This window comes from Bos indicus, chromosome 11 (assembly GCF_029378745.1).
Source record: "Bos indicus isolate NIAB-ARS_2022 breed Sahiwal x Tharparkar chromosome 11, NIAB-ARS_B.indTharparkar_mat_pri_1.0, whole genome shotgun sequence".
In the NCBI taxonomy this organism is placed as follows: Eukaryota; Metazoa; Chordata; class Mammalia; order Artiodactyla; family Bovidae; genus Bos; species Bos indicus.
In genome coordinates, this window is record NC_091770.1 from 46607215 (window position 1) to 46632017 (window position 24803).

Sequence of the window (24803 nt, forward strand, 5' to 3'; positions counted from 1 at the left end):
GCACTGCCCCCTACACCTCTCAGTGTCTCCAGGCCTCATGGATGTACCTCTATCTTTCTCAACAGGTTGGGCCCAGCACCCAGGGCTGGCCAACCAAGGTCATTCCTTCCTGGCCCACAGGGCCTCTTAGCTCCCAGGACAGAGGTGAGATCCAGTGTGGGGTCTGGGAAATCAAGTGGTTGGGGTCTTGATCGGGAGTGGGGACAAAGATCATTCTTGGATCCCAGGGGTGTCATTAAGGGGTCCCCTTGTATTGTATTAGAACCAGACAGACTTGGGGTTAAACCCTGTATCTGCCTCTGTAACCTCGTCAATACAATGGGTTTTAAAATACCCATCTCTGCTAATGGGAAGTTGCTGTATAACACAGGGAGCTCAACCCAGTGCTCTGTGACAACTAGAGGGACAGGATGGGGTGGGGAGTGGGAGGGAGTTTCAAGAGGGAGGGGACATATGTATACCTACAGCTGATTCATGTTGTTGTACGGCAGAAACCAACACAACATTGTAAACCAATTGTTCAGTCGCTAAGTTGTGTCCGACTCTTTGTGATCCCATGAACTGCAGCACGCCAGGCTTCCCTATCCTTCACTGTCTCCTGGGGTTTGCTCACATTTATGTCCACTGAGTGGGTGATGCTTATCTAACCATCTCATCCCCTGCCACCCCCATATATTCCAATTAAAAGTAAATTTAAAAAAATAAATAATGAAATACCCATCTCTTGGAGTAAATGAAGACTAAAATTAAAAAAAAATAAAATGCTCATAGAGTAAATGAATAAATTTTTTTTTAATAAATTAAGTAAAATACCATCTCATAGAGTAAATATGAAATGTGCAAAAGATCCTGAAGCTGGGAAAGATTGAAGGTAGGAGGAGAAGGAGATGACAGAGGATGAGATGGTTGAATAGCATCACCAACTCAATGGACATGAGTCTGAGCAAGCTCTGGGAGATGGTGAAGGACAGGGAAGCCTGGTGTGCTGCAGTCCATGGGGACGCAAAGAGTCAGACATGACTTAGCGACTGAACAACAACGACAAAAGACCCAGCCTTTTGGATTCCTGGATCTTCATGGTTTAGCAACCTTGAACCCCTGGTTGCCTTGGGGCTGGAGTTTTCTGCCTGCTGCCCCATGTGTGGGAGGTCACTGCCCCATGACCAGGGACAGAATGTGCAGTTTCAGGGAGGAGCTCGGGGGGGGTAGGGGAGGGGGGACCTGCTAGCGATGACAGCCCAGGCTGTTCCCTGGCTCTGCCAGGCCCCTTGGCCCGCAGCCTACCCCTCACCCCATGCCAGCTTCATTCCATGCTCTTTCTCAGGTGACAAGGATACAGAGTGTGTCCAGGAGTCTGCTCCCTGCACCGTGACCCCTGGCCACCCCTGGGGGAGCCCAGCCTCTTCGCCGGAGCCCAGCAGCCCTGAGTCTGGGGTCAGAGGCCCCAACTCCCTGCCCAGCCCCGTCTCCTCCCGGGAAGGCAGCCTGCGGCTGCAGGGCCACCCCCCAGGCAGTGTTCTTCCCGAGTGGACACTAGATGCTCCAAGCCCTTCATTCCTGGAGACAGATGGGGCAGAGCCAGGTTCCCTGGAAAAAGAGGAGGCAGGAGAGGCCCCAACCCAAGGGAAGGAAGTAAAGTTAAGCCCCGCCAGGACTGCGGAGGCCGGAGCCAGCCAGCCTGACGCTTGCCTGACTTCTGCAAAAACGTAAGTGTCATTCTAACCGCCCTCTGCTTCCTAATTATGTAGGCATTTAAGAATACCCACTCTGATTCTTTTCCCTTATAGGTTATTGCAAAATATTAAGAATAGTTCCCTGTGCTATTGCAGTAGGTCCTTACTGGTTATCTGTTTTATATATAATAGTGTGTATATGTTAATTCCAAACTCCTCATTTATTCTTACCCCTCTTTCCCATTTGGTAACCATAAGTTTTTTTCCATTTCTGTTTTATGAGTAAATTCATTGGTATCTTTTTTTTTTTAGACTTCATATAGAAGTCGTAGCATACAATAGTTGTCTGACTTCACTTAGTATGATAATCTCTAGGTCCATCCGTGTTGATGCAAATGGCTTATTCTTTTGTATGGCTGAGTAATATTACATTGTGTGTAGGTGTATATAGTGTATACCACATCTTTTTATCCGTTCATCAGTGGACATTTAGGTTGCTTCCATGTCTTGGCTATTGTGCATAGTGCTGCAGTGAACATTGGGGTGCATATATCTTTTCGAATTATGGCTTTCTCTAAATGTATGCCTAGGACTGGGATTGATGGATCATATGGTAACTCTATATTTAGGTTTTTAAGAAAACTCCGTACTGTTCTCCATAGTGGCTGCACCAATTTACACTCCCACCAACAGTGTTGGAGGGTTCCTTTCTCTCCATGTTCTCTCCAGCATGTATTGTTTGTAGACTTTTTGATGATAGCCATTCTGACTTGTGTGAGGTGACATGAGAAACGCACACTGGGACCTAGCATAGAACATATGTAAGCTGGGATTATAGACTGGAGGGTTTGGAAGCGCAAGAAACCAAAGAGCGGGCGGTCATACACATAGGGCAGGACTCGCATGTGCCAAGGGACAGCCAGGGAGACATGTCCACGCCAGACAACAGGAGACGACCAGGGGCTTGTGCAGTGAACCTGGCCAGGACCATGTGTGCGAAAAATGGGGGTCATGCTAGGCAGGTCTGGGAAGAGAGAAGGTCAGAGCTAGTGGTATGGGGATTACATGCTACTATGAATTTGAAGATGTGACTGGGAGGCTCAGAGTGCTGACTTAGATCTCTCTCCCTCACAGAGTAGCAGGGGAAGGTTTGATTGGTACCAAAGGAATGGTGGATCTTGGGGTCCATAGCAGGATTGAACGACCCCAGAACTGTGAGCCGAGGTAGGAATAGGCCACCTGGAAATCCACCTAAATGTCCTCCTGCCCCAAGGATACTGCATGAAGCCTGTCAGCCTCTAGGATCTCTCCATGGAAAAGGGATTTTGTTGGCCAAATTGAGGTCAGGTGAAAGAGATCAGGAAACACCAGTGATGGTTTAAGTGTTACACTAACTGGAAGGTTAACTCCACTCCGATCTTAATGTCATTGAGTGATGGTGAACCTCAGGCAGTATCAGAAACCAAAGAAGCATCTTTCTTCCACTGCTGGAAATATACGTGGTCTCTGGAGATGTTCAGAGTAATCAGAAGAGTCTCTCAGTATCTGAAAAGAGAGCGTTCATTGTGCCAGAAATTAACCTTGATTCAACCCCAAATAAAAGTAAATCTACCTAAAATGCAAGCCATACTTTCATAGTAGATAATGAAAAAGGTTTAACTGATGCTTTTCTTGGTAAACCACACTAAATATTACAGAAATAAATTTATTTAATCTTATATTTAATACAATATAGGAAGTTAATTTTCCTAACCTAATTTGCTGGCTCAGTGAGATGTCATTCATTCATCTTTAACTTTCATAGTGAGGTAATAAAGGTCTATTTATTACTTTATTTTGGGCTTCCCTGGTGGCTCAGATGGTCAAGAATCTGCCTGCAGTGCAGGAGACCCAGGTTCAATCCCTGGGTCGGGAAGATTAATAACAGCTTTATTGAGATATAATTCACGTATCATACAATCCATCCATTTAAAGTATACAGTTCCATAACAGATTATATTTGCTTTGTGGGGTTTTTTCCCCTCAAAGTGCCTCCCTATCTAGATGTTATTTTAGTAACAACACTAATTGACTTGGTCATGTTGGTAAAAGTATTTGAGGGCTCCATCAGCTGATTATCCAAGTAGTTCTCTTTACATTTTTTTGGCTGTACCATAAGGCGTGTGTGATCTAGTTCCCTGAGCAGGGATTGAACCTGTGCCCTCTGCATTGCAAGTGTGAAGTCTTAACCGATGGACCTCTCAGGAAGTCCCCCAAGTAGTTCCCTTTACATGTGACAAGCATATCATTATTTTTACTTCCTCCTCCTCAGTTGTTCATTGGAATAACCCTTCCTGTTCCTGTACTTGTCTCTGGCGTCCCAAGTGACCCCTGGAATCTTCCAGTATTACTTTCGTGGACTTCATAACATCCTATGTTTTTTCGTCAACATTTGTAATGTCACTTTTCAGTTGATTTCCATTATGTTTACCTTGTTGGATGCAGATGAGCCTCAGGAAGTAGGGAGAAATTACCAGCAAAGTCACTGACCCAGATGGGGGCAGAGATATACATTTGTGTCACATGGAGAGGACTACTAAGCCCAGCCGAATTTTATAAGTGGATAGTCCATTGGTGAACACTTTCGTGTTGTGAAAAGTTTTCCTTCTCTGTACAACTCCCTAACTATGGTAACCTGGATGACGCGTGCTCGCATGTGCTCAGTCGCTTAGTCATGTCTGAATCTTTGTGACCCCATAGACTGCAGCCCGCCCAGGTTCCCCTTGTCCATGGGATTTTCCAGGCAAGAATACTGGAGTGGGTTGCCATTTCCTCCTCCAGGGGATCGTCCTGCCCCAGGGATCAAGCCTGTGTCTCCTGCGTTGGCAGGCAGACTTTTCACCACTGAGCCACCTGGGAAGCAACCTGGATGATGATAACAAGGATACCCCAGTACTTGGTTGCAGTGTTGCGGGGACAGGGCAGGAGTCAGATGGAGATTGGTCTTGGTGACTTCTGAGGTTCTGAGTGTTCCCTAAGTCTGCCCGGCGGTCTCCTGGGCCTGTTCACCTTTGTAGGTCCCCATCCAAGCCCCTGCAGTGAGACCCTTCTGTATGACAGGGAAGCTGGTATAGGAGGGCAAGGGTTGGAAACCACGTCTATGGCAACCCCAGCTATCACCATCCCTAAAGCCAGTCTAGCTTCTGGTTCTCGCCTCATCCTTACACCATCCTTGGCTGCAGATCTAGGAGTGGAGGCTGGAGCTGGGGGTAGGGAAGGAGGGCAAGGAGGCATGATGGGGAGGGCAGGAGAGGTGAGGGACACAGATGGCTGCTGGGGTTTGGGGAGGTAATCCTACCCCTCCTTGGGATGGATTCAGTGCCACCAGGGTCTTCAGAGGGCTGCACCTGCCACCAAGGGGAATTAGGCTCAGTGCATCCCTGCGGTTTACCTGAAAACATGCTGGCACCAAGCTCAGCTCCAGCCCCTGCTGGCTTGGTGTGGATACTGCCCTCCTGGTGCCCAGGTCAGGTCAGGCGGGCTGTGACCCAGACTCTTCCCTGGGGGTAGAAGGTAGCCCCAGCTCCCGCCCTGAGCTCTGGGCATGGACTCTGAGCACTACTGCCCCCTACCGCCCCAACTGACCTCAAGGACACCTGACCCAGAAGCCCTTTGTCTCCATCCCAAATGGGAGCCTGAGGACACTGATGGACTTTCACAGGCTTCCTGGGAGCCCTATGCCCCAAGTGCAACCCCCAGAGGAAGGCCAGAGGCTCCCGGCTGGAGACAAGCTGGCGAATGGCGTCAGGACTGACAAGGTGGCCTGGAACTTGGCCTCTCGCCTCTATCACCTGGAGGGCTTCCGGAAGTCTGAAGTGGCTGCCTACCTGAGGAAGAAGTAAGGGGTTTTGAACTCAAGCAAGGCTGGATGTCTGGTCAGGATGGGAAGGACCACTGATGGGCCATCCTTGCTGCCCGTGCCCCCCACCGCTGACCTCTCATGCCTTCACTCCTGCCCTGTCCGCCGCACCCCTCTCCCCCTCACCCCCAGCCCCTTGCTGTGCCTGTCTCTTTCTCTTAGTCACATTGGACCACCCTCAGTCCCTGCCTAGAGCCGCCAGACCTGGCCACCTGCCTCCCCTACCCCAACCCCATGTCCCTCCCACTCAGCGCCGATGGGGTCCCAGGGGCTGCCAGTGCCCTCTCGGGCCCCAGGGTCCACCCTGGCTGTGCCTTTCCTTTGATCGCACCCCCAGCCCCTGTCAGGCCCCAGGAGGCCCGCCAGTCCCCACCCAGGCTTCATCCCCACTTTCCTTCTGCAGCAATGACTTTAGCAGGGCCGTGGCTGAGGCGTACCTGTCCTTCTTCCAGTTCGGAGGCCAGAGCCTGGACCGTGCACTCCGGTAACACCTGGGGGCCTTCTCTGGGAAGGAGGGATGGCCAGCGTGGCGGGGAGGTGGGGGAACCACCACCAGCAGAGGCTGGATTCTGGCTGGCCCCGAGCTCAGGCTGCCGGGCTCTGCCTGGACTCGGGCCCTCCTTCCAGGGGCTTCCTCCAGGCCCTGGTGCTCAGTGGGGAGACCCAGGAACGAGAGCGGATCCTCTACCAGTTCTCCAAGCGCTTCCATCACTGCAACCCCGGGCTTTTCTCCTCAGTAGGTAGGGAGGGGCCGGTTTACTGGGTGGTGACTGGTGGGAGTGTACTCATGGGGGCCCAGAAGCATTGGGGAGGTCCCCCCACCCAGGGTGGGCAGAGGCAATGCAGGAGTCCCGGTTCCAATGGCCTTTTCTCTCTGCGGGGGCAGATTGCGTGCACACCTTGACCTGCGCCATCATGCTCCTTAACACGGACCTGCATGGACAGGTGAGAGCCTGTGGGGGTCTTGGGAGAGGGGAGCCACGACCAAGGCCCGGGATGGGGTCGGGGAGGGCCCTGGGGACCCAGGGGAGGTTCGGGGTGGCCAGCTGGGGGTCGTGCTGCTGGAGTGGGACATGTGTGCCAGCTGCCCCCCTCTCCACGTGTTCTGGCCACAGAACATTGGGAAGAGCATGAGCTGCCAGGAATTCATAACCAACCTGAATGGCCTGCGGGACGGCGGGAACTTCCCCAAAGAACTGCTCAAGGTACGGCACAGGGTCCACGTGGGGCCTGGAGCCTCAGCTCACTGTCCCAAGGGGAATATGAGCCCGGGCCTGGCTCTGCCAAGACATCCTTCAGACAACACGCCTTTTTAAAAACATAATTCCTTATTTATTTATTTGACTGTGCTGGATCTTTGTCACCAATAAGCAACATCTTCTAGTTGTGGCGTGTGAGATCTAGTTCCCTGACCAGGAATCGAACCTGTCCCCCCTGCAATGGGAGCATGGAGTCTTAACCACTGGACTGCCAGGGAAATCCTAGAACAGGCCTTCTTTACTGAAGGGAACTAAAAGTGATACTGCCCAGCCTGCGGCATCAGTGTCCCCTTGAAATGTATCAGCTTGTGTGAATTCACATCCCCCTGGCCTGGATCCACTGAATCAAATCTCGGCTGGGTCCCTACATTGTTCCGTTATGCCTCTGGGTGACTCTTAGGCCTGTGAAGTCTGAGAAGCACTGGATTTTGGTCCTTGGTGTAAAGCTTCACGTGGTGAAAGTCTGGAGCTATGATTCAGGAGCAGAGGTTGCAGGGTTTGCCTTCTAGCCTTGGGCAGCTTACACTTTGGCCGAGGCAAGTTCTCCCAGGGTGAGTGACCATTTTGCAGGGTTGTTACCACGATGAAATTAAGGTGGTCAAGTGCTTAGTCCTGGCACACAGGCTGCTTTCATAAGCAATCACAGCATTTATTCTCCCGTCTATTCAGTGAACATTAACTGAACACTTACTATCTGGCACCACCGCTAGGTGTGGCCAGAGCTCCAGAAGCCAGCCAGCCAGCCCCGTGGACATGCGCACTCTCGGTCATATCATTTCAAAGTCATGGCATCTCATTTATTCACTCACTCACCAAATGCTGACTGCTCTGAATGCCTCACTACAGAGGCATTCCTGCCTCTGGGCAGGATGGTATGTGGGTGATTCATTTCCCCTTCAGGGAACTAGTTCAGGCCTCACTAAGTTCAAGGAAAGGGCTTCCCTAGTGGCTCAGATGGTAAAGAATCCACCTGCAATGCAGGAGACCTGGGTTTAATCGTTGGGTTGGGAAGCTCTCCTGGAGAGGAAATGGCTGCCTGCTCTAGTATTGTTGCCTGGCAAATCTTATGGACAGAGGAGCTTGGCAGGCTATGGGCTTCTCTGATGACTCAGACAGTAAAGAATCTGCCTGCAATGTGGGAGACCTGGGTTTGATCCCTGGGTTGGGAAGGTCCCCTGGAGAAGGGCATAGTAACCCACTCCAGTATTGCTTGAAGAATCCCCATGGACAGAGGAGCCTGGCGGGCTACAGTCCATCGGGTCACAAAGAGTTGGACCCGACTGAGCGACTAAGCACACACACACACAGCAGGCTGGAGTCCATGGAGTCACAAAGAGTTGGTCACACTGAGCACAAACAAAGAAAAGCTCAAGGACTGGTTTGTTCACCCTTGTGTCTCCAGCCCCCAGCACAGTGCCCGGCACATGGCAAATGCCTGATAAATTGTTGCCTGCTTGCATGGATCCATGGGTTGCTTGCTGCCCAGGGCAGAAGGGCAGCAATACTGGGATGGAGGTGGCAGCATGCCCGTCCTACCTCTGGCAGAGTATGGGCCCCCTGGCCTGAGGCTCTCCGGTCCAGCTGTGTGTTTCTGTTCCAGGCCCTCTACTGGTCTATCCGAAGTGAGAAGCTCGAGTGGGCCGTGTAAGTGAGACCCATCTTCCCTCCCCACCCTCTCTCCTGCCTGCCCTCCTCCCGCCCAGCTGAGTGGGAGAGTTCAGGGTCCCGGACAGTGCTCCCCTCTGCATGGGTGGAGTCAGAGGCAGGGCATCAGGCCGGTCTCAGAGAGGGTGCAGGGGGGCATGTAACACCTGGAGGAGCCAGAGGCCATGAGGGCATAGGGATGATAGGAATTGATGGGCTGACCTTGAAGGAGGGCTTCTTTTAGGGGGTCCTGAGGTGTGGCTGCCCAGCAAGAGAGAGGGTGGGGTCCTGAAGCAGGGGTGCCTCCTGGTGGCCTCTGCCCATTTAAGCAGCGCCAGCCCAATTCTTTGATGCCCAGGGATGAAGAAGACACAGCCAGGCCCGAGAAGGCCCAGCCGTCTCCCCCAGCTGGCAAGATGAGCAACCCTTTCCTCCAGCTGGCCCAGGACCCCACGGTGCCCACCTACAAGCAGGGCTTCCTGGCCCGGAAGATGCACCAGGATGCGGATGGCAAGAAGAGTGAGTGTCTGCCTGCTGTTGTACATCTGTCGACCAGTGTGTGCAAAGCGCCCTGCCCAGGAACACGATGTCCTGAGCCGATGTGTGTGCGGGTGTGCAGAGAGATGGCATGGGTGGAGGATGGGCAGCCCATGGTCCTTCCTCAGTAGAGACTGTAAGCGGGGGTGGGGGAGGTGATGCAGAGACAAGACAAACCTAGGGATCCCCCGCCCCCTGGGCCTCTGTGCTAAGGTGGGAATTAGACAGACAAGGCAGTGTCTGGGATAAACGGAAGAGCTAGCTGAGTGATGCAGGGAGGTCTCAATGGGGTATGGGGTGTGGAGGAGGGTGAGGCTTCTGTTTTTGTTTGGGGGTAGAATGTGGGAGACAGGATAGTTAAGGTTTCTGGGACATGATGGTCTCTGAGCTGAACCTTGGAGGAAAAGAGGGTCTGGTTATTTGCAAAGAGAGCCCCACCAGGCAAAGAGCACAGGGTGGGGTGTGAGAGAAAAGACAGCGCGGGGTGCACTGGGCTTCATCCTGCAGACCGTTGAGGGCTCTGGAGCAGGGAGCCACATGACCAGCGCAAGAATGGGATCCCAGGTGGATGGGGCTGTGGTGACCAGCTAGGGGACTGGCATTTGGTTGTGAGAAGCCACATGAGCAAGGCCAAGAGGTGACCATGGGGAAGTAGGCCTTCAGCCCTAGCTTCTGAGCCCCTGTGTCTCTCTGGATGGGACGAGAAAGAGGCCCCAGAAGAGCTGTGCTTGTGGGTGAGCGTGTTTGAGGGGGGCTGGATTGGATGAGCACCTACTTGTGTTATTGTTTGTAAGCAGCTCTGTTTTGGTGTCTGAGCGTGATTGCCTGTGTGTGTGAGACACAGTACTGCCTGCTTGTCATCTGCTGTGTTTTGTTGTGTTGGTGTGTTTCTGTGTGTTTCTGTGCACCCTGGGCAGGGACTGGAGGTGGTGAGATGGTATGCATCTGAGGGTCTGGATGTGGTGGGGGGGGAATCATCACCCACCTTCGTGTTCTGCTTCCCGGGTAGCGCCATGGGGTAAGCGTGGCTGGAAGATGCTCCACACCTTACTTCGAGGGATGGTCCTCTACTTCCTGAAGGTAGGGAGGGTGTCTACACCCCTGATGGGCAGTGTAGGAGGGTGGGCAGCTGATGGAAACCTCTTTTCTGAGCCCCTGTTGCCCTGTGGCAGGGAGAGGACCACGCCCTTGATGGGGAGAGTTTGGTGGGGCAGATGGTGGATGAGCCGGTGGGGGTGCACCACTCACTGGCCACCCCTGCCACCCACTACACCAAGAAGCCACATGTCTTCCAGCTGCGCACGGCTGACTGGCGCCTCTACCTCTTCCAGGCACCGTAAGTCAGGGGTGGGGATGGGCGATAGCAAGGCCCCAGCTTTCCTCCTGTAAACCTCTCATCCTCTGACGGGTGCTGGCCCCACCCTGGAGGGAGGTGCAGGCTTGACCTGGGATGTGTCACTGGTGGGTCCCAGGTACACATGAAGTGTGGAGAGCGGGGAACTTCCCGCTTCCATCCCCTGCCTTAAGCCCATTTCACCCCTGGGACCGGCTCTTCCTTGAAAGTTGGACTAAGCCTCTCAGTTCCAAACAGCAGATTCCAGGAAGCCACGAACACTTGATCATTTTTTGGCATTTGATTTAAACTCTATTGGCTTCCCTGGTGGCTCAGTGGTAAAGGACCCACCTGCCAATGCAGGAGACTTGGGTTTGATCCCTGGATCGGGAAGATCTCCTGGAGAAGGGCATGGCAACCCACTCCAGTATTCTTGTCTGGAGAGTCTCATGAACAGAGGAGCCTGGCAGGTTACAGCCCTTGGGGTCCCAGAGTTGGACACGAGTGAGTAACTAAACATAAACTCTTATTGCCTCTGTTGGGTGAGAAAAACCACCAGCAGGGGTCAACCACCTCAGCTAGTGGCAGGACTTTTGGCTTTTGTAGCCGGGTGCCTGAGCTGACCACCAGAGGCTGGAGGGCGGTGATAGGCTAGCACTCTGTGGTCCAAGGGACAGACCGCTCTCTCTGCACACAGCACTGCCCAGGAGATGACTTCCTGGATCGCGCGCATCAATCTAGCTGCCGCCACGCACTCAGCTCCGCCTTTCCCTGCCGCGGTGGGCTCCCAGCGCAAATTCGTCCGTCCCATCCTGCCCGTGGGCCCAACCCAGGGCTCCCTGGTAAGACCTGAGCCTGAAGGAGGGGCGGGATGTGGTGGTGGGATACACCCTGGAGGACTAGAAGGGAGATGAGAGGCTGTGCACCTGGCCTAGGAGAAAGCTGGGCTGAACATCTGGGCCCCTGGGTCAGGATGGAGCTGTACTCCTGGGCTCAGGAACAGAGAGGGGAGGTCTTGGGATGGTGGGTTCAGAGAGGGAGGGCTTGAAACAGCTCCCCTCACCGCCTCCCGCTCCCAGGAGGAGCAGCATCGATCCCACGAGAACTGCCTGGACGCTGCCTCTGACGACCTGCTGGATCTGCAGAGGAACTTACCCGAGCGGCGAGGCCGCAGCCGCGAGCTGGAAGACTACCGCTTGCGGAAGGAGTACCTGGAGTACGAGGTGAGGTCGCTGTCTCACCCTCCGCCTGGACCCTCTGCCGCCCTCTCATGGCCGTGGCTGTCCTTGCAGCCTTGGCTCCCAGCCGCTCAGGGCAGTGGGGCGGGGGGGCTTGTGTGAGAACTCCAGCCCTGTGTGAATGGTCTACACACACGAATGTGTGCAGACGCCTGCACAAGTGTGTGTGTCTGTGTACTCTCAGGCCACTTCACCTCTTGTCCTTGGAACACAGCAGCTGCTTGTCTGGTAACACTCGTGTGTATGTGTGTTGCTCAGTTTGGCCCCCATCCAGGCTCCCTTGTCCATGAGATTCTCAGGCAAGAATACTGGAGTGGGTTGCCATTCCCCTGTCCAGGGGATCTTGCCAACCCAGGGATCAAGCCCAGGTCCCTTGCTTTGCAGGACCTTTCTTTACCATCTAAGCCACCTGGGAGGCCCAAGTATTATATTATTATATATATGTAAATGTACTATATATGTGTGTGTGTGTGTGTGTGTGTATGTATATATAATTTTCTTGGCCACACCTTTTGGCACATGGGAGCTTAGTTCCCGACCAGGGATCTAACCCATGCCCCCTGCATTGGGAGTGCTGAGTCTTAACCACTGGACCGCCAGGGAAGTCCTGGAAAAACTATATTTTAACAGAATATATATTTCCCCTCATACCTGCCTAATACTATTATAGTAGGCAGTATTTCTGAAGCTTGTTGCATGGATTGTCTTATTTAGTCATCCAGCTACTCTGGGGTAAGGACACTAATCCTCAGTTTACAGATGAGGAAACTGAGGCACAGAGAGATTAAACTTGTTCACACCTGATATACTTTCATGAGACCTGATCACATCCATGCCTCATTTATGGCCGTAACTAAGGAATGATCTTTGTTAGCTCTCTGATGCTGAAATATTTTACTTACTCCACCCCCAATCCTGCGTCCAAATTCAGCAGGAGCGGGGTGTAGGGCAATGTGACAAGAGAGGAGGGCAGAGGCCACCCAGGGGCAGGGAGGGGAGAGGGGAGCAAGCGTCAGTGTCACCTCCTGTCTGTGTCCACTAGTCTTGCACTATCCTCTACCTCCCTTTCTAGCTCTTCCTCTTGGGACGTTGGCTGCATCCATAGCCGTGAGCTTGCCACTTCCCCGAGGTCCCAGGGGTGGCTGATAGGATCCAGCCCTGCCTGCAGCACTCCAGCCATTCCCCACCACTGACCAACCTTTTGCTGGGACCTTTAGCAAGGCCTTGACCCTCCCTGGTGGGCTTACCTGGTGGCTCTGATGGTAAAGAACCTGCCAGCGATGCAGGAGAACCTGGGTTCAGTCCCTGGGGCAGAAAGATCCCCTGGAGAAAGAAATGACAGCCCACTCCAGTATTCTTGCCTAGAGAATCTTATGGACAGAGGAGCCTGGCGGCCTACAGTCCATGGGGTCGCAGAGTCAGACACGACTGATCAACTAACACTGACCCTTCCTCTTTATAAAGCACAGCGATGACTCCCACCCAGCCTCCCAGGGCGTGGATGAGGACCAAGGGGGCTGGAGGGTGGGAACTGTATCTGAAGGATGCTAGTTACGGGGGCCCGAGGAGTGTTAAGCAGAAGAGGGTAGTTAGCGCCATGCTCTCCAGATGCCAGTTGTTAAAATGCTATTCAGACTCAATGAGGGCTGCATACAGATGTGTGCTGTTTGTGTGCAGTGCTGCACAGATCTCTAGCCTAGTGGCTTATGGATCTTTTAGTGTCTCAGCGATGTAACGTGCTCCGGAAATGTTAGTTACAGCACCAGGCAGTGTTGGCTGTATCAAACAGGGCCAGGCTGATGGGTGTAACTCTAAGATACCTGAGGAAGGACAGGATGTGCAGAGATCGCTGTTCAAGTGAATGCTAGCTGTTGGCCCAGCCCTCTTTCTAAAGTCTCTGTCCCTGTAGCATCATTCAGTGTGATCTGTCTGTGTGATCCCAGCCCCCTCCTGACCTGGAACTGGGGTGGTGCTGAGGCAGTGGGACCCATATGTGTTCCAGAAAACCCGCTATGAGACCTACCTACAGCTGCTTGTGGCCCGTCTACACTGCCCGTCGGAAGACCTGGACCTGTGGGAGGAGCAGCTGGGGAGGGAGGCTGGAGGCCTGCAGGAGCCCAAGCCCAGCCTGAAGAAGTCCCACTCCAGCCCGTCGCTGCACCAGGATGAGGCCCCCACCACGGCCAAGGTCAAGCGCAACATCTCAGAGCGCAGAACCTACCGGAAGATCATCCCCAAACGGAACCGCAATCAACTGTGAAACCAGGGTCACCTTACCAACTACCCACCGCGGCCTGGGCCTGCGGTGGATTTGGGATGAAACCCTAGGAATAGCCTTATATCATCGGGTCCGTGCTGAGGATGGGGCCCTGCCTCTTCCCTGTGGAAGGATACGCTAGTGTGGTCCCCCCTTCCTTCCCTCACTCACCACACTGGAGTTCTCCTGATACTGTTGCCCCCACCCCGGCTGCTCCCAAGAGAGGACAGAGGTCAAAGACTTGACTCAGCTCCCACAGTTCATCCCATTCTACCCTCCATCCCTCCAGAAGCCACAGAGGACACCTTTCCTGGACCTGGGGAGTTGCTCGGCTCTCTGTCTTTGAGTCAGAGGCCCTGTGAGCTCCCCCATCCTCAGGGACAGAGACCAGGGCCGTAGAGACCTTGGCACAGACAGGTTAGGGAAGCTGCAGCACTGGGAGCGGTCTTGCTCTGGAAATCAGGTGACTTGCTGGAAGAGGTCCTGGGAGACCCCAGATGGGCCCTGTCCACTGCGGGGAACAGCCTTCTGGGCAGGACCAGAGACTCGGCAAGTTCAAGGGCTCAGTGAGGCTGGCTCTGGGGCCCCCTGCCTTTGTTTGGTCTTCCCTACATCCTGCACGTATAGGGGGCAGATGAGAGAGGCCTTGCCTCCCATGGCCAATGGCTGATCGTCAGAGTGGAACCAACGGTGGTCAGCGAGGGCTGTAAGGGGAGAGGGTGCCCAGAGTTCAGTAGAGAGCCCTGTAACAAGGGCCTTTGCCACCCCAGAGCAGGGAAGGAGGTGCTCCAGGTTTGGGGAGGATAAGGGTAAGAGGTGGTGACGCATGCCGTGTCCCCTGGGGGCTCTGGAGAGTTGTGAGGGGCCTTGAAGGCCTGGCTCCCTCCCCACAAACCCCTCCCCTGGAACCTTCAGGACTCACTCAGGGACCCCTTCCCTCCCTCAGCCTGCTCCCAGGGGCCCTTTCCACCCTCCCTGGGAAGCCCCCTTGTGCTCCCTTTGGCCGCATCCCAGCTGGGCTGTTCTCCGGACACTTGAGGACCCGAGGCTCTGCCTGTGGGAAGGAGGCCGGGCCGCCAAGCAGCCACCATTGTCTCTGTTCAGCCAAGTGTGAGAGCCGGCTGCCTGCCAAAAGGGGCCTCTCGCCACCCGCCTGCTGGCTGACGCATGCACGGCCTCTCCAGCCTTCCTGCCGCCCTGCCCTCCTCTTCGTGCCTGTAACCAACACGGGGGCCTGCAACTCCACCAGGTGGGGCTGGCACTTGAGGGTCACCAACAAGTGTCTGTCCGTGGCTGGGCCACGCACCCAGTGGGTACACAATAAATACAGGCCAGTAAAGAAGGAGGTGTGTGCCAGTGAGGGGGTTGGGAGGGGCAGGCAGCTGTGGGCAGCTGAGGCCACCGTCTGGCACCTGCCTGAGGGTGGCAGGCTGGGTTTCCTTTGCCGTGTGTGTGCATGTGCGTGTCTGTGTGTGTGGGTCTGTGTGTGCATGTATGTATCTGTGTGCGTGTGCATGTCTGTGAATGTGTAGCATGCTAATCGTGTGCAGGAGTCACATAGGCTGTCACAGCGGGAGGGGACCTCAGAATCATTGATTCATCCACTCATGGGTTCATTCTTTCACTTCTCCAATAATATTAAGTACCTTTATGGGCCAGTACTGTGAGATTCAGGCATGAATCAAGCATGTCCCTGGCCTCTAGGAGAGGACCATCCTGTTCTCTGGCGCCCAACTGACAGTATAGAGTGGCACTGGAGACATTTGCATCCTACGCCCAGGAATCTGGATCCAGTAGGTCTGGGTCAGAGGCACCAACGGGTGTTTTTAAGGCTCCATGGGCCACTCTGATGGGCAGAGGCCAATTGTCTCATTTGATTGGGGTGGTATACTAGCGCCGTGCGGACGTGACTTGGCCCACAAATGATGCTTACAGGCTGAACCGCTGTGAGTGGGTTATTTGACCTCACTGACCTGTATCCTTATTTCCAAAACCAGAATAAAAGGCAGAGGTTTGTTTGCATGCATGCATGTCTGTGACGCTTCCATGCTTTTTTGCTCTTGTAGAACTTGTACCTCCCTTTCACCTTGGCACAGGAGGTCTCCAAAGCCAGGTGCTCCAGGCTGCTAGGGTGCACCCTGTCCAGCGCTGCTCCAGCAGGGTTTGGCCTGGAGGCTTGATGGGTTGTTAGGCTGCGGTTATGACATGTGACCACTGGGGGGCGGGCTTGCATCTCCCAAGCCTCAAGCACTAGGTGTCCAGCTGCAGCTATGCCTCTAGAAGAACAGGTAATGAGTTGGGTGCTCCTGGCCATCACCAGAACCAGGCTCTTCCATTTCCCTAGGGCCATAGTGGCCCAGGTCAGGCCTCCCACCAGGCCAGGCCTCCCACTATCTGGGAAGGCAAAGGTTTGGTACTTTGACATCTTTCTTCAGTGAAATGCTTGTGCTTATTTGCTCAGTCATGTACGACTCTTTGCAACCCCATGGACTGTGACCCGCCAGGCTCTTCTGTCTATGAGATTTTCCAGGCAAGAATACTGGAGTGGATTGCCATTTCCTTCTCCAGAGGATCTTCCCAAACCAGGGATCGAACCTGCATCTCTTGTGTCTCCTGCATTGCAGGTGAATTCTTCACCCACTGAGCCATCTGGGAAGACCCTCTTGCTGCTGATGGAGAGGAAAAAGTTTCTGGAGTCATATAGGACAGCCTAGGATTCCCTACAGAATTGTCTCAGGGAACCTAGAACAGTGAAAACTAAATGAGTTTAGTTTTCACCCAGTCCCAGTCCTGCGTATGGAACAGATCAAACCCCACGGGCCTAGACTGACCTTGTCTCCACCCTCCTCTTCTTTCCCACCCAGGAGTGGGCTGGCCCATTCCTTTGCAGGGGAAGGGACTGGACACACGTTCTTGGTGAGCAGCTCAGACTGCATAAGGCTAGCTGAAGTCTGTCCTCAGGGCCTCCTTTGCCATCTAGGGGGCTCAGCTCACTGCCATGAGCCAGGTGACACACCGGTGCAACCTTTTCCCAGTCTCTCAGCATCTCTGCTCCATCTGGCTTTCTGCTAATAACATTCATTTATTTGTTGTTTGCTGGGAACCAGGGAGGAGTTAAAGGTCACTAAGGCCTGAGGGCTCGGTCATTTCCTTGCGGGGCTCAGAGTCAGATGGAAACAAGAGGGCTTTGTTGGGGTTGGAGGAGCTGGACTGGAGGGTTGGAGGAGGGATGGCATAAGACACAGAGTGGTCAGGGTGGGCTCAGGCCAGATCAGAAGGGAATCAGTGTCTATGGCCATACCATCCTAAACACACTTGATCTCGTCTGGTCTCGGAAGCTAAGCAGAGTTTGGCCTGGTTAGTACTTGGATGAGAGATCATAAAGGAATTGGTGGGCAGCTCAGAAGGGTGAGTTTTGAGCAGAAGAGTGACCAACCCATGGCTTGGGAGACAGCCTGGGAGTTTGGCTTTAAGATGCAATAACTTGAGTGAGTGAGCCTAGAATAGGGTAGATAATAGTAATGGCCTAGAGATGTTTATACTATCTGTGCAACTTTTCTATAAGAAAAGAGGGGGCAGAGAGAATGACCTGGAACCTTGGGCCAACCTGGCATTCTCACACCTGGCCTCTCCTCCCTTCTGTTCCCCTCCCCCAGCCTCCATGCTGCCCTGCTCACTTATGGGGTTTACTGAATGTCAAACTCTGTGTAACGGCCCCTCCTTACCACCCGCTCTGCCAACACCTTTGTTACTGTTCAGTAGCTAAGTCATGTCCGACTCTTTGTGACCCCATGGACAGTGCACACCAGGCTTCCCTGTCCATCACCAACTCCTGGAGCTTGCTCAAACTCATGTCCATTGAGTCGATGATGCCATCCAACTATCTCATCCTCTGTTGCCCCCTTCTCCTGCCCTCAATCTTTCCCAGCATCAGGGTCTTTTCCAATGAGTCAGCTCTTTGCATCAGGTGGCCAAAGTATTGGAGCTTCAGCATCAGTCCTTCCAATGAATATTCAGGACTGATTTCCTTTAGGATTGACTGATTTCATCTCCCTGCTGTCCGAGGGACTCTCAAGAGTCTTCTCCAGCACCACAGTTTGAAAGCATCGCTTCTTTGACACTCAGCCTTCTTTACAGTTGAACCCTCACATCCTTACAATAACACTTCTGTCCCCCACTATTCTGCATCTAACTGGCGGCTCCACCTCTACCTGTTCCCTGTCTCCTGTGGAAGGGGTGTTCCTTGCCTTTCTGGGACTATCCCCTCTCTCTCCCCAGTTTTCTGCCTGCCTTAGAGCTCCCCCTTGGGGGTCCCATCTGGGTCTTGGGCCTATGCTCTACCCCTTCATTATCTTGCCTTGTAAACAACTTGAAGAATCACCATCAGAAGGAAGAAGAAAAGCCTATGTTTGACTCTCTGCTTCCTGTAGCCAAGACCCACGGATGGGTAGTCTTTGCCAGCTGTTTTGTTCCCTCACCTGGTTCCATTCATACCTGGCACATTGGCCTCCAGCCACCAATCTCCACTGATGACCTTCCATCACCAAAGTCTTCTCAGCCTCCTCAGCCCTTCATCTCTCAGTGACCTTTGGCCCCATCCGCCCCTTGATCTGTGGACCTTACACGAAGCCCAGCGTGACCTGGCCACTTGCTTAGCCTCTTGTGCTTTGGTTTGCTTCTCTATAAAATGGGGATAATAACACCACTTACCTCACAGGGCCCTTAAGTGAAATTATGCACATAAACAACTCAGAACAATGCCGGGCACAGGAGGAAGCCCGGTTAGCTATTAGCGCTGGCTTTGCTGGTCTTCCCCAGGCAGCCTCCCGCCTCTGGGCTCCAGTTTACCTTCTGCCCTCAAACACGGGGTCCTTCTCCAAGGCTGGGCCTCTGCCCTCGGCTCTCCCTCTGCTTGGACGTTGCGAGTGACAGATGTCCACTCAGATTGCCTCCTTCCAAGCTGGGGGTGGGGCGTGGAGGCAATGCTACTCAGAGGATGGGGGCTGTGACCAGCTGCTGAGAAACACTGAGAGCTAGGGCTGGGAAGAGGAAAAACCCATTGCCATCCACATATCACTTCCTCTGTGAAGCCTTCTTTGCGTTCTCCTCCCCCAGCTATTCCCTATCACATCAAAGCCGAAGTTTCCACATCCCTCCTCTCCAGTCTTTCCTGTCTGTCTGCTCCCAGTGGAACATAAACCTCCCAAAGGCGGGAACAATGCAGGTTGTTTTCCATCATATCGCAGGGCCTTGTCCAAGGCCTGGCTCTTGGTATCGAAAATTATAAATGTCAAAACTTTATCCTCCCTGGGCTTCCGGTACTCCACGTTCTCCTGGCTCTTCTTCTACTTCCTTACATGTTCTTTTCCATCTTTCCTCTGCTTGCATCGCCCCCACCCCCAGCCTTGAACTCAGCCTTTTCCCAAAGTGAAACCTCAGAGATCTTGCCTCACTGACTTCATGGGCACCAGACTAACTTCTGGGAAAAACTTCCAAATCTAAGCTTTCAGCCCTAATATTTTTTTTTGGAATTGCAGACCTGGAGTTCTGTCTGTAGGGATATGGACCCTCAAATTAATCCTCCTGGAAATGGTAAATTTCTGTTCCCACCCCACCCCCATGTGTGCATGCTCAATCATGTATGACTCTTTGTGACCCCCCGGGACCATACCCCGCCAGGCTCCCCTGTCCATGGGATTCTCCAGGCAAGAATATTGGAGTGGGTTTCCATTTCCTCCTCCTGGGGATCTTCCTGACCCAGGGATTGAACCTGTATCTCCTGAATTGGCAGGCAGATTTTTACCACTGAGCTGCCAGGGAAGCCAAATTTCTGTGTAAATGTTACTTATGACCCGTGAGAGTGAGATTGGTGTCATCTCCCCTAAACTGTCCCCCGTGTCTATGAATGATGCTGTGACAAGTTGTCCATTGCTTTGAAAGACAACACACCAGGATTATGGGGAGATTTGAGCCAGATGGGCCTTTGCCTCACCTTGGGGTCAGGTAGAAGCTTCTGGTTCTCTGATTTCTTTGCCCCCATCTGATGTGACACGGACGGTGGGGGAAGGAGGTGTATGCACAGAGAGGTACTGACTCCCTCATTGAACAAATGAGACCCAGGAAGTGAGTGACGGCACTGTTGCTTGGCCACCAAAGATTCTAGGCATGTTTGCAGTTCGGGACCCATCCTTCTACCCAGTTTATATTTTCTGTGGTCCCGATGCTTTATTTCGTATTTGTATTTGACTAATTCATTGCATGCAGTTCCTGTGAGCTGTCTCAGATCCTCTCTGGAACAAGGTGGGGAAGGCATGAATATTTAAAATAAAATAAACAAAATGTTGGCATGTGTGTGTGTCTTAGGCTGGAAATTCCTTAAGGGCAGGGACCATGTCTGTTTATATAGCACCCGGCACAGTGTCAAATTGAGGCTTAACAAATGAATTTTGATGAAGACGAGAAAGAAGCCGCTTGCAAGAAGATACAGAGGTTTTAGACCTCATCCTCCAGCCAAACCTCACCCAAATCCCCTTTTTCCAGGGAGTAGCCTTCTTCAGGCTCCACCCAAATCCTCACCCCGTTTCTGATCATCCAGGCTCCTTCTTGTCACCCCTACCTGTCCACACCCCGCCCCCGTCACCAACCCTGTGTGTGCATGTGTGCTGAATCACTTCAGTCATGTCCTACTCTTTGCGACCCTATAGACTGTAGCCCTCCAGGCTCCTCTGTCCTTGGGATTTTCCAGGCATGAATACTAGAGTGGGTTGCCACGCCCTCCTCCAGGGGATCTTCCAGACCCGGGGGGCTCAAACCCACGTCTTATATGTTTCCTGCGTTGGCAGGAGGACTCTTTACCACTAGTGCCACCTGGGAAGCCCTGTTCTCACCCACAAATTCTCCCCTTCCTCACACAGAGAACCTCAACCTCACCTCACTCGGGGTGGCTTCACCCCAAACACCCAGGCCACCCTTTCACCCAGTGTCCCAGCCCCGCAGGCCCATCCACGGCTGGGCGGCAGCACGTGGTGCTGGGAAACACCACCTCCGACCAAGTGTTTGAGGTGCTGTCCCCTCGCGTGTCTTGGCCCCTTGGGGGCCTCCAGCCAGGCAGGGACCCGACAGAGGGAGGGGAGGGGATAAGCTGCTTCAAAACTCCAGATGCAGCAGTTAAAAAGAGGACAGAGGCAATGATCCTTCAAATTGCCACATCTGTATAATCTGCCTTTTATTTTCTGCTTCATGAAGTTTTATTTCCTATTATTTATTCACCTCCCCGCCCTCCCCTCCCCTGCCTCCGCTCTTCCTTAGCAGGCGACATGCTCAGATGGGCCCCCGAGCCTCAGCCTGGGTCTCCGCCCCCCACCCCTCCCCCACCCCAGGCTGGCTGCTGGGAAAGGCACCTGCTCCCCCATGGTGACTCCCTCTCCTCCCCCAGTCACTGCGTTTCTGCCCCCAAACGCCCCTCCCACCACCCTCCAGGTAAAGCTGGGTGGAAACGTGCTTGGGAAACAGGTCATGGAGGTGAGGCCTGTCCCCAAGGCCCAGGTCACTGTCACCACCCTGAACCAGAGCTCAGGGGGTGGAGGAACCCAGGAGATAGAGATGGGGACTCACAGCCAGGTGGTGTCCCCATCCCCCCCAACTCCGCATACCCTCCACCTGCCTCCTCTCCTGGGGCCTCCTCGACCCTCTCTACCCAGCACCCTCATCCTTCTCTCTTCTCTCCAGTTCTTGGACCTGTGGTCAGGGAGCTAGGCTGGCCCAAGCCTGGGTCAGGGAGCTACTGAAATGGAGAGGAGCGGGACCAGGCAGGACCACAAGGAGGGGAGCTTTTGGTTTCTTTTGAGGTTCTGAGCATCTCCTGCTCTCCCTACCCCACTGGAGGAATAAAGATTCCTGACTCAAAGAAAGACCCAGGCTGTCTGGTTCTAGTTAATCATGGTGGGGGGTGGTGGGGAGGCTGGCCCTCAATGCCTGCAGTGGGGTGGGAGGGCCTCTGGGAAAGGGCGCCGACATTGAGACTTCTTGCCTAGAGCCCTCCCAAACCCTCCTTGGGACACAGAAGTCAGGACAATAATCCTTTTAAGGAAGAGGGGTCAGGCTGTAGGTTAGGATTTGCAGTTGGTGTTCCTAGAGGCTCCTGGGAGAAGCTATGGATGCTTGAGAAGGGCCTTGGGGTGGCGAGTGGCAGGCAGGAGGAATTTTGCAAATCTTACCCTGAAACCTGCCAACACTTTATATCCCTTCTCTTCTGGCTTTTATCCCTTTCCTACCTTGCTCTATAGTGACATTTTTTCTCATGTTTATTTGTTTATTTTTGGCTGTGTCCGGCGTTAGATGCGGTTCAGGGGTTGTTCACTGCAGTGAACGATGAAGTGCAAGTGGAAGTGGAACTAGTGCTGGGTTCTTTGTTGCAGTGCATGGGTTTCTCTGCAGCTGTGGTGCTTAGTTGCCCCTCCACACATGGGATTTTAGTTCTCTGCGTGCATAATGGATTCAGTCGTGTCCAGCTCCTCGTGACCTTATGGACTGTAGCCTGCCAGGCTCCTCTGTCCACGGGATTCTCCAGGCAAGAATACTGAAGTGGGTTGCCATGCCCTCCTCTAAGGAATCTTCCTGACCTAGAGATCGAACCCATGTCTCGTATGCCTCCTGCCTTGGTAGATGGGTTCTTTACCACTAGCACCACCTGGGAAGCCCTAGTTCCCCGACCAGGGCTCAAACCCACATCCCCTGTATTGAAAGATGGGGACCACCTTCCCACCTTCAACCAAGGAAGTCCTTAGAGTGACTTTTATAAAGGCTCTAAGCTCTGAGGTTTTTTGTTTTTATTTTGGGTGACGGTGGGGTTGGAGGAGGGTGATCTCATCCGGTTCATCTCTCTTACAGGGACAGGCACAAAGTAGGTGGTTTATGATCTGCTTCCGAATGAATGAATGAATCAACGAATGTGAGGCCTACACCTTCTCATGCCCCGGCCTGTACTAACTGTGGCTGTATTTGCTTTGCTGTTTTCTCATCTCTGCCCCATCGTGGAAGCCCCTGGAAGCCTGGCTTTCACTAGCCAGCTGAAGCAGGACTCTAGTTCCCCGGGTGAGTGGGGCGCCAGGAGCCACTTTGCCTCTACCCCAAACGGAGACTGATTCCACACACGAAGTACGGTGTTTGCCTGATGGAAAATTACCTGGGGAATCTGGAAGAGAGCTTCATACCTGAACCAGTCAAATGAGTCTCGTAATGCCTTTGATGACCGGGTGACTACTGATACATGACCTTAGCGCTGGACATCATTCTGGCCAGAGCCGCGCATTTTATGGCCCAGGAAGCTGAGGATGTCCCTGGGGCTGCCACCCAGGAGGTGATGGGGTGGGGACAGAGCCCCACACCCAGGCCTGGATTCTGCGGCAATGCCATCTCCCAGGGGGTAAACAGATGACCATAACTAACAGCTCCAGTGACACCACAACCTCAGCCCCTAAAATAGCTGGTGACTAGGCCTTTTCTCTCGTCATCAGCAAAGAGGGTGGTTCTGGAGAGGACGTGGTGTAATTTCAACAGGTAAACCTCAGTTCTCATCAAGGTCAAGAGGCCGTAAGGCCTCCCTTCTTTTTAGCGTGTGTGCTCAGCCGCATCCAACTCTTTGCTACCCCATGGACTGTAGCCCGCCAGGCTCCTCTGTGCATGGGATTTCCCAGGCAAGAATACTGAGTGGGTTGCCATTTCCTTCTCCAGTGGATCTTCCTGGATCAGGGATCAAACCTGCACCTCCTGCATTGGCAGACAGATGCTTTACTGCTGAGCAACCTCGGAAGGAAACCCTCCTTCTTTTTTACACACTTCCTTTTCCTTCTTTGCTTTGATGGAGAAATAAGTTTCCATTCAGACCAAGGGCATCCATTTATGGCTAGCATCTTTCCTGAAGCAATGTCCCCTGGTGGGTGTGTGACTGGACTGGGGGACTCTCTCCGGGCTAGGACCAATGGGGTGTGCTCCTCTTCCCAGGGGCTCATCTGCCTAGGGAGTGGTAAAAAGTATCCATCTGCAATACAGGAGTACAGGAAATGTGGGTTTGATCCCTGGGTCGGGAAGACCCCCCCTGGAGAAGGAAATGACAACCCACTCCAGTATTCTTGCCTGGAAAATCCCATGGACAGAGGAGCCTGGCGGGCTACAGTCCATGGGGTCGCAAGAATCAGACATGACTTAGCAACTAAATCACAACCAGCACCTCTCCCCAGAGCATGTATGGGGGTCGGGGGGAGCGGAAACCTAAGTTGCCCACAGCTGGGGACCTCTACTCAGGACTCCCTGGGAAGCAGGAGCAGGTCATAAGAACTGGGGCTCAATGGAGGGATGCGGTGGAGGGGAATGTGAGTTCCCAGGCCTGGGCTGTTAGTGAAGTGACTAATGCCCCCCTCCTGGCAAAAAAGCAAACACATCTAAAACAAATAAAAAGAGTTATTTGTAAATGAACATGGCTCTCATTCAAGGATGGGCCCTTGGATTTGAGGCAGCAGGCAGGGCTGTGTGTGCACACACGCGTGTGGGCCTGGGCTCCTCTTACACGGGGGAGGATGCCTTGGCTATGGAGGAGGGGGAGGGAAAGAGGGGGAGTCTGAGACAAGGGGGGACCAGGAGGCACGGTGGGGGGAGGGTGTTGGCTTCACGCTGGTACTAGTGTGATTTATCCCTAATGAGTTCTCAGCACATGGCTGCTCCCGGCTCACTCCGGGGGCCAGCGCGGCCTCCCGCGGGCCCCAGCCCGCCTCCCACTCCAGAACAGCCTCCACTCGCTCAGAAAAGAGCCAATTTCCACACTGCACAGTCCGCTACACTCAAGGGGAAATCACATTTCCCTGGGAGAGCCGGAGGCAGCGCTTCACTCCCCAGCCTGGCCGGCTGCCACCGGGCACAGATGTGGAAGAGCTGGGCTCCAGCTTCTCTTCTCCCCCCAAAACAAAGCC

The 24803-nt window shown here is 53.6% G+C and overlaps 1 protein-coding gene across 7 annotated transcripts in view; it reads left to right on the forward strand.

Moving 5' to 3' along the window:
* PSD4 (pleckstrin and Sec7 domain containing 4) overlaps positions 1-15865 on the forward strand; it is a 44542-nt gene extending 28677 nt beyond the window's left edge. For all 7 annotated transcript variants that reach the window (XM_070798779.1, XM_070798778.1, XM_070798776.1 and 4 more), the window contains 14 exons: positions 66-144; positions 1325-1706; positions 5374-5550; positions 5975-6055; positions 6199-6311; positions 6458-6516; positions 6687-6776; positions 8431-8474; positions 8833-8993; positions 10021-10091; positions 10184-10347; positions 11042-11186; positions 11424-11567; positions 13585-15865. In XM_070798779.1, coding sequence (XP_070654880.1) covers positions 66-144; positions 1325-1706; positions 5374-5550; positions 5975-6055; positions 6199-6311; positions 6458-6516; positions 6687-6776; positions 8431-8474; positions 8833-8993; positions 10021-10091; positions 10184-10347; positions 11042-11186; positions 11424-11567; positions 13585-13842 — 1968 coding nt within the window. In that variant the 3' untranslated portion in view covers positions 13843-15865. The remainder of the gene's footprint in view (positions 1-65; positions 145-1324; positions 1707-5373; positions 5551-5974; positions 6056-6198; positions 6312-6457; positions 6517-6686; positions 6777-8430; positions 8475-8832; positions 8994-10020; positions 10092-10183; positions 10348-11041; positions 11187-11423; positions 11568-13584) is intronic.
* The last annotated feature ends 8938 nt before the right edge of the window (positions 15866-24803 follow it).